Source organism: Scaptodrosophila lebanonensis, unplaced genomic scaffold (genome assembly GCF_003285725.1).
Source record: "Scaptodrosophila lebanonensis strain 11010-0011.00,11010-0021.00 unplaced genomic scaffold, SlebRS2 tig00000001-arrow-pilon, whole genome shotgun sequence".
Lineage (NCBI taxonomy): Eukaryota > Metazoa > Arthropoda > Insecta > Diptera > Drosophilidae > Scaptodrosophila > Scaptodrosophila lebanonensis.
In genome coordinates this window covers 12,297,761-12,308,951 of record NW_022060529.1, presented here as the reverse complement: position 1 = coordinate 12,308,951, position 11,191 = coordinate 12,297,761, and the positions used below count along the sequence as shown (strand labels likewise).

General features: G+C 40.8%; 3 protein-coding genes across 3 annotated transcripts; 1 reads left to right on the top strand and 2 right to left on the bottom strand.

Annotated features, from left to right (window-relative positions):
- Positions 1-728: 728 nt before the first annotated feature.
- Positions 729-3,185, bottom strand: LOC115633995 (SET domain-containing protein SmydA-8). The gene is made up of 7 exons (XM_030531517.1): positions 2,941-3,185; positions 2,354-2,805; positions 1,861-2,289; positions 1,474-1,581; positions 1,276-1,416; positions 1,165-1,213; positions 729-1,097 (listed from the first exon to the last, which is right to left on the bottom strand). The coding sequence occupies exons 1-7, from the start codon at positions 3,070-3,072 to the stop codon at positions 861-863; spliced, it is 1,548 nt and encodes a 515-aa protein (XP_030387377.1). The 5' UTR covers positions 3,073-3,185; the 3' UTR covers positions 729-860.
- Positions 3,186-3,637: 452 nt separating this feature from the next.
- Positions 3,638-7,246, bottom strand: LOC115620585 (ubiquitin carboxyl-terminal hydrolase 20). Its single transcript, XM_030513895.1, has 5 exons — positions 7,036-7,246; positions 6,438-6,963; positions 5,586-6,372; positions 4,134-5,527; positions 3,638-4,067 (listed from the first exon to the last, which is right to left on the bottom strand). The coding sequence occupies exons 1-5, from the start codon at positions 7,108-7,110 to the stop codon at positions 3,805-3,807; spliced, it is 3,045 nt and encodes a 1,014-aa protein (XP_030369755.1). The 5' UTR covers positions 7,111-7,246; the 3' UTR covers positions 3,638-3,804.
- A 288-nt stretch (positions 7,247-7,534) lies between these two features.
- LOC115623570 (SNF-related serine/threonine-protein kinase) lies at positions 7,535-11,073 on the top strand. The gene is made up of 8 exons (XM_030517971.1): positions 7,535-8,258; positions 8,328-8,546; positions 8,605-8,780; positions 8,868-9,222; positions 9,283-9,378; positions 9,432-9,564; positions 9,630-10,262; positions 10,320-11,073. The coding sequence occupies exons 1-8, from the start codon at positions 8,041-8,043 to the stop codon at positions 10,971-10,973; spliced, it is 2,484 nt and encodes an 827-aa protein (XP_030373831.1). The 5' UTR covers positions 7,535-8,040; the 3' UTR covers positions 10,974-11,073.
- Positions 11,074-11,191: the final 118 nt, after the last annotated feature.

The window sequence follows — 11,191 nt, the reverse complement described above, 5'->3', positions numbered from 1 at the left end:
CATTATTTCATTTATTTAATGTATCGATATTACGTGTTGATAACAAAAAATATTAAAACTAACAACGACCTCGAAGGGGTGTTTTATGGACCGTCCGACCGGCTATGCCCCAACTTATTACGCAAAATAGTTCGTAATGTTGTAAGCGCCTAACTTGCAAATTGCGAGTGTGTAACTTCCTAAAGAACAAAATTTATTTCGATTCTGAAGTAATCTGATATTAATCTGATAATTAGGTCTTTTGTGCATATTTGAAAAAAGTAGATCATTTTTGAATCAATTAAGATAAATTATATATTTATGTCATCATCCAATTGCACTTTTTAAGGCCGTTGATTCATTCATTTCATTGGGACTATTTAGCGATACTCAATGTATAATAAATATATCACCTTAGAGCTGATACAAAGCTTTGCGAAAACTTTTTATCGCTCTCACAATAAATGCAAAGTCACTAATATGAAACACATTTCAGACAAGCAGAGACAGGTGTAGGAATTTTAAAAGCGTGACTGCCTATCAATTGGTATCAACAGAACTGTAGACTTGTGATTATACAAATTCGATTAGAATTTAACGTACAATCAGTTGTTATCATATTCATTTACAAGTTCCTTTGCACGTACATATATGAATATGTAGTACATGCAAAGTGATATATTCTAAGTACTTACTATAAGTGCAGGGCCTTTTGTAAGAGCCGTATCCAATACAATACAAAAACATCATTACGCATTGAAAATCAATAATATTTATTGATCACTAAACACTATGACGTACATTTGTACCTACTTGGGTACACTATATGCGTGTGTCTACACCATATCAATAAACGACTGATATCTACTATTGGAACGATATCAAGAAATTCTCATAACCATGCGTAGGGCGTCCCGGTTTATTTTGGCTTGTTTGAGTATATGCCCCTCGATGAAGATGTCCGACTCGTATTGCAGATAGTTAACACATTTGTCCACATAGAGCAGAGACTCCTCCAGTAACTCCCTTGGTGAAAGGCTCGTCTGCAGTGAAATCCGACGCGTGCTTTCAGCAATTGCCGAGTGAAGTTCAAAGCATAACATTCCCAGCATGCGCACCTATTCGGAATTTAAAAAATATTTACTTCGTTTAAGTTAAGCGATCTACAAGTAGAAGAATACCCACCTCGCATGGCGTTATTTTCTCGTAAAGGTCTATCAACTCACGTGCATATCTTCAAAGCACACCCAAAAATATATTAGTTTGAAATCCCATTGCTTTTCGAGTGATACTCACATTATCTTAAGGTTGAGCTTGTCATCTGGTACTACCATCAGAGCTTGCACATCTTTGGCAATCAGCTGAACTAAGAGCATTTTCACTTCGCTCATGTGGAAATGCTGAGAGGGTAGCCACTTCTCATAGTGATTCAGAAACCTGCGGATGGATAATGGAAATTAATTTTAATAAATGTTATATTTCTGTGACACCTACTTTATGGCATTATCCACAGATTTATCCATGTTCTGTATATCCTTAGAAGCGCGCTCCAGAATGCGATCCAGATAGGACTTTTGCACTATTTTCTTGCACGATCCACAGCTGAAATTGGATATGAAGTAAGTACTGCAAGCCCTGTACTAGAATAAATTAGGGTAGAAATGGAAAGTCGCCAAATATATGATTCTGGTTTCGATATTTTCCGATCAACGACTGGGCAACGCTTCCGGTCTTTAGAAGAAACCGAAAACGCCCATACGAATACCCAAATGCTACCAGAATTATGGGATAATGTAGTATTTAACGAAGCGAAATACTTTGAATGGGTAAATAACTCGACTTTCTGTTTGTACACCTAACATGTTTGTACAATAATCCCACCTCCAAGTACCGTTCCAATCTTCCAACTTTGTTGGCAGCATAAGGCCAACGCATTGACTGTCCTCACATTTAATGGCACTGTAATAGGTGCCCAGATCGGTAATGTCCTGGCAACGCACACACGCACACTTGAACAGCTTTGTCTGCTTTAAATGATGCTGCCGGGATGGCCTTGGAAGTAGAGCATCCGAGTAACAAATACTTAAGTGCTCGTTTTTCTGAATCGCCTTCGGCGCCCAGAGGATGCAATGTCCGTTCTTGTTAAAACTCTTTGCCAGATTTGGGAGACAGGAGTTTTCGGTGAAGGAAGCCACATAGAAAACGGCCACATGTGGCGGATCAGACGTGGGGATTTCGTGTCCATTGACTTGAAGAGTACCAATAGCGCGCATTATTTCTTCCTCGCTGAATCGAGAAGTTTTGAAAAATCTGCGCAAAATTTAAAATTAAAAAATGTGTGATGCATTTAAGGTATCCCCAATCGTTTGAATACTTAGGTATAAAATGGCCAATGCTGGCCAAGTCCGCTTTCCACTGGTTGGAGCCTCGACGTGTGTCCTCGAGAGACTCCAGTTGCTGGAACTTTTCCGCATTAGCTGGTGATGTTTCGCCAATAAGTAAACAGCGCACAGTCGTGACACAAGTGTAGAGTGGATGGGGGCCGTTGAATTCCTCCACATTGACCTTCTGACCCCTGCCCTGTGTAAGCCGACACTCGGCCTTGTGCTCATCGAGACTCTTGCACTCTTTCCCACACAATGGCCAGCCACACATCTCACACTTGATATAGTCAGTCGGCTCTATGCTGTTCAAACAGCCCAAACATACCGGTGCCGATATCTGAGCAGGTCCACGCACTAACGGGGCTTCCTTTAATATAATCTCGTAGGGCTTTATGTTTCGCGTAGCAATCAAGTGGCGACCGAGCAGCTCGTTCTCAGCGATCTGAAAGTTATTCAGGCATATACTATACGTATACATAATATGTATATATGTATGTGTGGTGAGGTTATGGTGCATTAATGCAGCCATGTCGTCGAAAAATATGAATGAATTCTTTTCCAATCAAATTATTTAAACCTTAAAGGGATGGCAGTTGGCCTTGTGTTGTCGCCAATCCTGTTTCTGATGCTGCACACTACAGTAGGAGACCTGATTACAGTTTGAACACTTATTTTTCGTTTGCGCCGCACACACGTTACAGGAATTCATTTTCTTTTTATTAAAGCTTTGCCAGATATTAGGGCTCTAATAGTGTGTCTTATGTTTTGGATTAAATTTTCCTTGAGAACAAAACTGTGTGCCTTATCAATGCAGAACTTGCTTTAGACGTTACCACAGTCACGCGTTTCACATGAACTGTTGGAAATGCTTTGATATGTGGGGCAAGAGATGATGAGCACAAGTACTATTAGCGCTATAAATAGACCACATTGTACACAATTTAGTGTGGACCAAAGCAACGAGGGACTGCCACCCCGAAACAAAGCAAAATACCATTGAATTTATCAATAAACGTTGCCCACAACATGAATATAAGCTTAAGAAATTTCATGGAACATTGTTTCCACCATTCAACCAGTATATGTATTTACTCGTTTGCATATGTATTAAAAATCTGTGGCTTTTACATGTAAATGTATGTAGGTAACAATATTTTTAGGTTTGTATTGCAAACAATTTTTAGGTTTGTATTGATCAATCCTTTCTCGATTTGAGAGGAAATAACTCGAGCCAGCGATTGTATTAAAACTAAAAAAATAATTAAAATGTATAATGACGGTAGCACTCAACACAATTAAATTTTATAAATACAATTTATACATAATTTTTATATAGCCTCCACCCCAAAAACACTGAGGTAATAAACTACTAACGGTCTTTTATGCCTAAACTTTGATTTTGGCCTAAATTGCGGCGGCGATTCGTACACGTTCTTGATCATCATATATCAGTCTCGTCGTTGGCCCCACTGGGTTCTCGTAATGTTACAAATTTTTGTAACGTGACATTTTCTTTATTACTATTACGTATTTTTCCTTTTTCTCGCATCTTTGTCGCATCTCGATCGCCATTGACTTGGAAATTATCGCTTTGGAATGGTATGGTGTATTCATTTGAAAATGCTGCCGTGTCCTTATCCTCTTGAGATGGACTGATACTCTCGGCTTGATAAACTAATTGCTGATTGCTGCTGTTGTAGTGTCCTAGAAATAGTTGAAAATTTAATTTGATTATAATATTCTCTTGTGATTGCAAATTTGTAAACAAACCTTTTGCTCCAAACATATCCGCGTGCTGTTTAAATGCATTCCGATTGCGTCGGCCACGCTTTCTCATGTTCATGCGTAGTGCCGATACTTTTATGTTCCTTGAATTTTGGCCACTGGAACGTGTGCGTTTCGAATTGGGAGAGCTTGCCACGATGGAATCTGATGAAGCTTTAGAAAAATGTGTTGCATTCGAAGGCACCTGCGCGTCTATGGGCTGAGTTTCTGGTAGTAGAGTTGCGCTTCGCCCAAGATTGCTTTCCGTGTCCGATTGATTGCTACGTGTGGTCGGGATCGCATTATGTTCTCGTTCCTCCTCACTAATGGACTCATCGTCTTGGTCAATAATTTCAATTTCGTCTACATCGTCGTCTGAAAGCGCACTTCGCAACATTATCTCGGGGCCTCCACCATAGATACTGTGCAGAAAACGCCACAAAGGTGCATTCAGCTGTGCATAATCTGAGCCCAAACGCACGCAGCTAACGATCGAACCATTTAATGAGTTCGTTTCCGCTGGCGCTGCGATTCCCTCATTGGCAATGGGTCCCGGCTCCTTGTGTGTGATGCCGCGTGAGAACTGCTGCCACATTCGCAGCCAGGGCATTGCTATGGCATATATAGCAGACGAGTCCAGTTCACTCTGTAGTCCATTGTATTTTGTAAACACCGTCAATTCGTAAAGCTGACGACGGGAAAGCGCTTCAGCTACACGTCTACAGATCTCGCACTCAAACATCATGTTGACAGCAGGACCGCCTCCAAACTTTTTGAACAAAAAATCCCAAAGCGGCTGGGAAATAGGCACTGCAATTTGGCTTATGAGCGCTGTCTTGGAATGTAAGATGCCGCCATGTGGGCATAACATTTCACGATTATTGATGGGGCCTGGCTCGGCGAAAGTCGCTAGACGTGAGAGCCATTCACGCGTCACGTAAAATTGTATGTCGGCATGGTGTAGTGGATTTAAGTTACACAAGGTAATGGCTTCCTCCCGGAGCATTTTCATATGAGGATTGTGTTTTTGATAGAAGAGCACATAGGCCTGACAATTTTGTACAATATCCGGAGATACTTCTGTTACAAATTGATCATCAAACTCATACCAACGGCCATTCAATGCGTTCCGAGCATAGCAAGTGTAATGACCACCACCGACAGTACCATGATGACAGATGACGGACGACAGATTATATGTTGCTACCATTGATTTACAATCTTTGTGCAAATATGGACGCATATCAAAGCCTTCCAATGGAAAGTAAACATGGGATGATATTTTTGAGCTGTACGACAAGTCGTGACGAAAACGTTTCAAATGAATGCAAAGAACCTCGGGCAAGTTTAAGACACGCGAATATTTTATACCTGTGCGCAGCTTGTTACATCGCTCGCAGCTGTAAGAGAGATAAAACGTAATTATCATTCCAATCCCCTCATAAGAGAAGAGCATACCTATACATGTTGTCGCCTTTTAGTTCGTCAGCACTGAAGAAACTGGCCATACAATCGTAAAGCGTTACCGATGGCCCGTAGAACCAAGAACGCAACATATTCCACATCCATGCCAGCCAACCTTCGTTGTTACGCGCCTGGGCCATATCTACGGCATTTAGGCTCTGCACACTCAAGCTATGCGTTTGGTGGAGCATATTAAGAAAGTCTCTGTTGGGAATTGGCAGTGATAGATCCTGGAATGTCTCTTCTCGTGTCGAAATGCGATCGCACGTTAAGCACTGTACCGATGACAGAAGTTTACCGTCAAAAATATCACTTATTATTGATCGTGCTGAGTCCACAGGTTTTATTTCTGACGTTGGTTTTTGGCGTTGTTTCTGTTGCTGCTGCGATTGGTGCACAGAAGGCATATCGGACGCACTATTGGTGGAGCGAGATGGGGAAACGTAGTATTCACTTTTTATAAATACTTCCGAATCATGATTGGTACGCGTTGAACGATCCGAAAGGCTGCTGTCACAGGTATCGTATTCACTATCCGAAGCGGATGCGTTGTTTGGAGTGTTGGAGGTGCACGCATTTGTTGCATCATCGTCCTTATCATCGTCAGTACTTTCAGCCTTCTCATCGTTCTGTTGTAAAGCATGAATTTGCTCCGTCAGCTCATCATGCAGCTGATCCATAAAACAACGCAAGAACTCCTGAGTGTCGTGCTGTTGATAGCCGCGAAACATCGGATGTACAGATCGAATGCCATATAAAATCCCACGTGGCGCAATAAACTCTGTATTTAAATTCAACATACGTTTTACAAACTTTTAAATAAATTTATGTTACAGCCTACCATACCCTTGGGATCATCAGTTTGTTGCCAGATATCATCCATCAGACGCAGATAGCTTTTGGCTAGTCCAGCTGGTTTACAGCGAGGCGCGCTTTGCTCGGCAATATGCTCAACCAACTCTCCGCAGTTGATAAAATAGTGCGTTAAAGGCAACAGATTGCTCAACGCTTGAAGGGCTGAATTCATGTAGCACGTATTCGCAATGTTTTGCAATCCGACGAGACCCGTTCCTGAGCCGGTGGCATCATCACTGACGCTGTCTTCCCGCTTAGACAATGAGTTCATAGAGCAGCTAAACAGTTTATCCTGCGCCCCCGTTCGCTTACTGTTCTTCAGATATAGCTCGCGTTCACAATAGTAGCACCAAACGCGTTGCGACGAGATGTTCATGTGAACTCCATGCTTATGTGTCTGGAAATGCTCAGTGCTGTGGTCATTCGCCTGCTCCGAGCAACCAGTGAATCCACAGTCGCGGTATAAGCAAATCCAGAGGTTGAGCCCAGTATAGTTGCACGCATGACAGCTAGTTGGCTGAGCAATAGGACAACAAAAACAAACGCTTGTAAAAACACAAGTCATGTAACATTCAACTGTCATATTAACCTTAAGTAATCTCAGATCAACGTCCGTACAATGCTCACTCTCTATGTGGGGACATTTTTGCAGGTTGAAACTCATGGCGAGTGGCGTGGACACTTCTAGGTTGCGCCGAAATTCGAATTATTTAATACTCTTTTATTGCAAGGCGAAATACAAATAAAAATCAACTGAACCAGGGAGGTTGCATTTTTCCTATGAGCATGCAAGAAGCGTGTTGTTTCTCACACAGCTGTTTAAAATGCTGCCAACTTTTGCCCTTACATACATATGTATGTATGTATGTACATATATGCTTGATTCGAAAATGAAGAGAATTTTAGCTACGACGTATACGTTTCAAATTATGATGTGAGAAAAGCTAGCGATGTTAGGAAAAATATTTCTCTGATCTTATTAAGTTTTATTATATCAATATTAAAATACTTTTAACTGGTACGTTTCTCAGTGAAAATGGCAAGTTGGCAGGTCCAGACCGATGTTATAAATCGAACGCGGGCGGTCTGCGCTAACAAAATATAAAAAAAAATTAGGCTTATAATATATAATCTAGGCAAATTTAAAGGAACATGATAATAAAGAAATGAATGTCCGAGTAAAACAAACAAAAACTTCGGGATTTAGCAGCCATTCTTTATTCTAATCTGATTTTCCCGTGCGTTTAGAACTGCAGCATAGAAGAAGAAGAATTCGGAAAAATGTGTATACAAAAAGTATAAAATATAGAGTGTTCAATTAAATACGGTACATATAGGTATACGTATAAAAGTTAAAGGCAAGGCTTACGTTTAGAAATCGCAAAATGACGGGCATATTATAGTTTTTTTCGTCTTGCTCTCCACGGGGGAGTAGTTTCTAAGTGGACCATACATACATATGCACATACACACTGCGCAGTGTGTAGCGTACGCGCGGCCTAGAAAAGTTGAGGAAAGCGAGAGAAAAATCTAGCTAGAGTCGGCGGTATTGCTGGGTTAGAAGTGGTCCGTTACTGTTTAATAGAAAACCACCATGACCCTGGAAGCTGGAGCAACGCAAACGCAACCCGTGGTTGTATACCATGGAAAAATTGCAGGGCTCTACGATCTGGAGGAGACATTGGGCAGTGGACACTTTGCCGTGGTAAAGTCCGCGCGGCATATTTTCACAGGTGAAAGGGTTGCAGTAAAAGTCGTAGACAAAACAAAACTGGACGCCGTATCGAAGTCGCATCTCTTTCAGGAAGTGCGGTACGTTGGGCTTTGGCCTTGACCTTGCCATCGCTTCCAGTTGTATAATATATAAACTTATCTATGCAGCTGCATGAAACTTGTCCAGCATCCGAATGTTGTTCGCCTATACGAAGTTATCGACACACAAACTAAACTATATCTGGTGCTGGAATTGGGCGACGGCGGCGATCTGTATGATTATATAATGAAGCACGATGCTGGACTTAACGAAGACCTGGCGCGTAAGTATTTTCGTCAAATTCTACGTGCGATTACGTACTGTCATCAGCTTCACGTTGTGCACAGGTAAGTACCTATTATAGCATTTGTGATTAGTTTTTACATAACGATTTCGTCCTCACAGGGACTTGAAACCGGAGAATGTGGTATTTTTTGAAAAATTGGGCTTGGTTAAACTAACAGACTTTGGATTCAGTAACAAGTTTTCGCCGGGTCAAAAGCTAGAGACATCCTGTGGCAGTTTGGCGTATTCGGCGCCGGAAATCTTATTGGGAGATTCTTACGATGCGCCGGCAGTAGGTAAGTGTATAAAATCTATATATGAAAATAGTTCTGTGTGCATCTTTTCTACGTTTACGAAACCCAATTATTTGTTTTGTTCTTTAGATATATGGTCGCTTGGTGTTATACTTTATATGCTGGTTTGTGGTCAACCGCCTTTCGAAAAGGCCAACGACTCGGAAACTCTTACTATGATCATGGACTGCAAATACACTGTGCCAGCACACATTACACAAGCTTGTCGACACTTAATTGCATCCATGTTGGTTCGAGATCCAAAGAAACGCGCCACAGTAGAAGAAATTGCATCTTCAGCTTGGCTGAAGAAGACAGATGAGCCTGACTCTATCGAACACTTTTTACCGTTGGCGAGCCGCGATCAGATTAGTGAGGAAGATCACGTTTTTATCATACAAAAGATGACTAATGGAAATATTGCGTCCAAGGAAGAAATTTTGCAGTAAGTAGTCAACGGATAATTCAGGTATTCCCCCATGACTCTATCGGAAACTATATACAGGGCATTGGATAAAAATCAGTACAATCACATAACGGCCACATATTTTTTGCTCGCAGAGATGCGTTTAAGAAGGCGACGAGAGGAGCAAGCGCAAAAGTTGGTATTTGTTTTTGAACACTATGTAAATGGTAACATATTTAATATTATAGAAAAGGAAATGCAACTCGTAAGCCTGGAACAGTAGATAACAAGACGAGTTCAAAAGAAGGCCCTAAAGTTGTAGTACCGATAAGCATTAATGTAACTCCGGCCGGCCAGATAACAAATGATAGCAGCAAACCCGTAAGTTTAAATAATTTAATGGACTGTTGATGTGACTAAATTTTGGCAAATTTGTTGGATAATAGGACAAACGTAGTAGAAAATGTAGCATTGTGCGTGAGGAAGATGAGGATGAATCGGCCAATGAGACCTGTGGCATTGGAAATGAGCTTAGGGTGGCAACAGCGCGACGCGAGTCTATATCCGATGGACGTTTAAATCGTTCAGTGCAGGAGCGCACTAACTCTCCAGCTCCTGCTGCCGAAGTGCCAAGTAATACACGCACAAAAATCGTTGTATCAGTCGATGCGACGCTTGCTCAAAAGCTTAAGCAAATCGACAGAAGTGCCAAAGAGGACGAGGATACCATTCATGGCTTAAAGGAGCTCGAAATAGGCAAATTAAAGCCGCTGCCAAGCGGTAGTAAAAATCCAGTGCTAACGCATCGGCGGACAAAATTGAATAAAATACGAACCCCATCCTGTAGCAGCTCTGAAGCTTCGGACGATGATACCAAGACGCGAAACAAAAAGAAGATGAACAAGTTTGTTGGGGACACACCCACACGATTTCGCATGCATCGCCGTGACTCCCATGACGACTCTAGTGATTCACAAGATCAATTGTATCCCCAGCAGGGCTCGCATGGCAATGCAGCCGCTTTTATTTCGAATAGTAACTCTGGCGTAAGTGGAAAGAAAGAGGGACAATGCAAAGAGGTAAGCCCGTTATTTTTTTTTTTAAATAAATAAGACCTATCTATATGCTTTTTACAGCCAAATAAAACCGAAGAAACGCGAAAATCTCATACACAAAAGAATAGAAAACAGCAGCACAAGGATCATGGTGATAAACATTCCCATTCGGAAAAACAGCAATTGGTGTTATCTCAGAGCACAACACGACGAAGGCGCATACGTGAAAGTCAGTCATTGGACCGCATTACAGAGGCTCAAGAATATGAAATGCGCCATCGATCATCAGCAACAACAATAACAACAACGACAACGCTACATATCGAGCAAAGAAACTCATTATTTAATTTAAATACATTCTCCGTTGCCGAAACTAAGGAAGAGTATGACGAAGAGTCCGAAATCATTCCGGACGCCGATGATAATACGGACCAAATTATGAACACTTTGAATGCAGCCAAAGCAACGCTTGAACAAAAGCAATATTTAAATAACACCAATATTAATAAGATCTACACCAACAACAATAATAACAATAACAACAACAACAACAAAAATAAATCCAACGAAACACCAAAAGATATTTATAATCTAAATTCGGTCGAGGACATCGATTTGATTTTAGAGGATAAAAGCCTTACCAAAGCAATACACATTACCGGCTCTAAGTGCTTTGTCACTATGAAGAAAATTCGTAGGCTCGGAAAATATTTTCCAGTAGTCAACTTTTCCTAATGGTTACATTGCAAAGTGCGTTCGTAATATTAAAGTTAATAAGAAAAAATAATACATTTAAATTATTCATGTATTTAAATTAAATAAAAAGGATTACACTTACGCGTAAATATACAAATATATAGAATATATATATATATATACATATATGCGAAATATGCAGCATAATAAAATTAGTAGTAGCGTAATTGGTTTGTCTGTCGTCATTACGCTTAAAT

Excerpts from the sequence above, each read along its gene's own strand:
- LOC115620585 (XM_030513895.1), bottom strand. The coding sequence starts at position 7,110 with ATGAGTTTCAACCTGCAAAAATGTCCCCACATAGAGAGTGAGCATTGT. Across the intron at positions 6,964-7,035 it reads TTGATCTGAGATTACTTAAG|CCAACTAGCTGTCATGCGTG; the intron begins GTTAATATGACA and ends CCTATTGCTCAG. Across the intron at positions 6,373-6,437 it reads ACAAACTGATGATCCCAAGG|AGTTTATTGCGCCACGTGGG; the intron begins GTATGGTAGGCT and ends ATTTAAATACAG.
- LOC115633995 (XM_030531517.1), bottom strand. The coding sequence starts at position 3,072 with ATGAATTCCTGTAACGTGTGTGCGGCGCAAACGAAAAATAAGTGTTCA. Across the intron at positions 2,290-2,353 it reads ATTGGCCATTTTATACCTAA|ATTTTTCAAAACTTCTCGAT; the intron begins GTATTCAAACGA and ends AATTTTGCGCAG. Across the intron at positions 1,417-1,473 it reads TCTGTGGATAATGCCATAAA|GTTTCTGAATCACTATGAGA; the intron begins GTAGGTGTCACA and ends ATCCATCCGCAG.
- LOC115623570 (XM_030517971.1), top strand. The coding sequence starts at position 8,041 with ATGACCCTGGAAGCTGGAGCAACGCAAACGCAACCCGTGGTTGTATAC. Across the intron at positions 9,223-9,282 it reads TCCAAGGAAGAAATTTTGCA|GGCATTGGATAAAAATCAGT; the intron begins GTAAGTAGTCAA and ends AACTATATACAG. Across the intron at positions 9,565-9,629 it reads CAAATGATAGCAGCAAACCC|GACAAACGTAGTAGAAAATG; the intron begins GTAAGTTTAAAT and ends GTTGGATAATAG.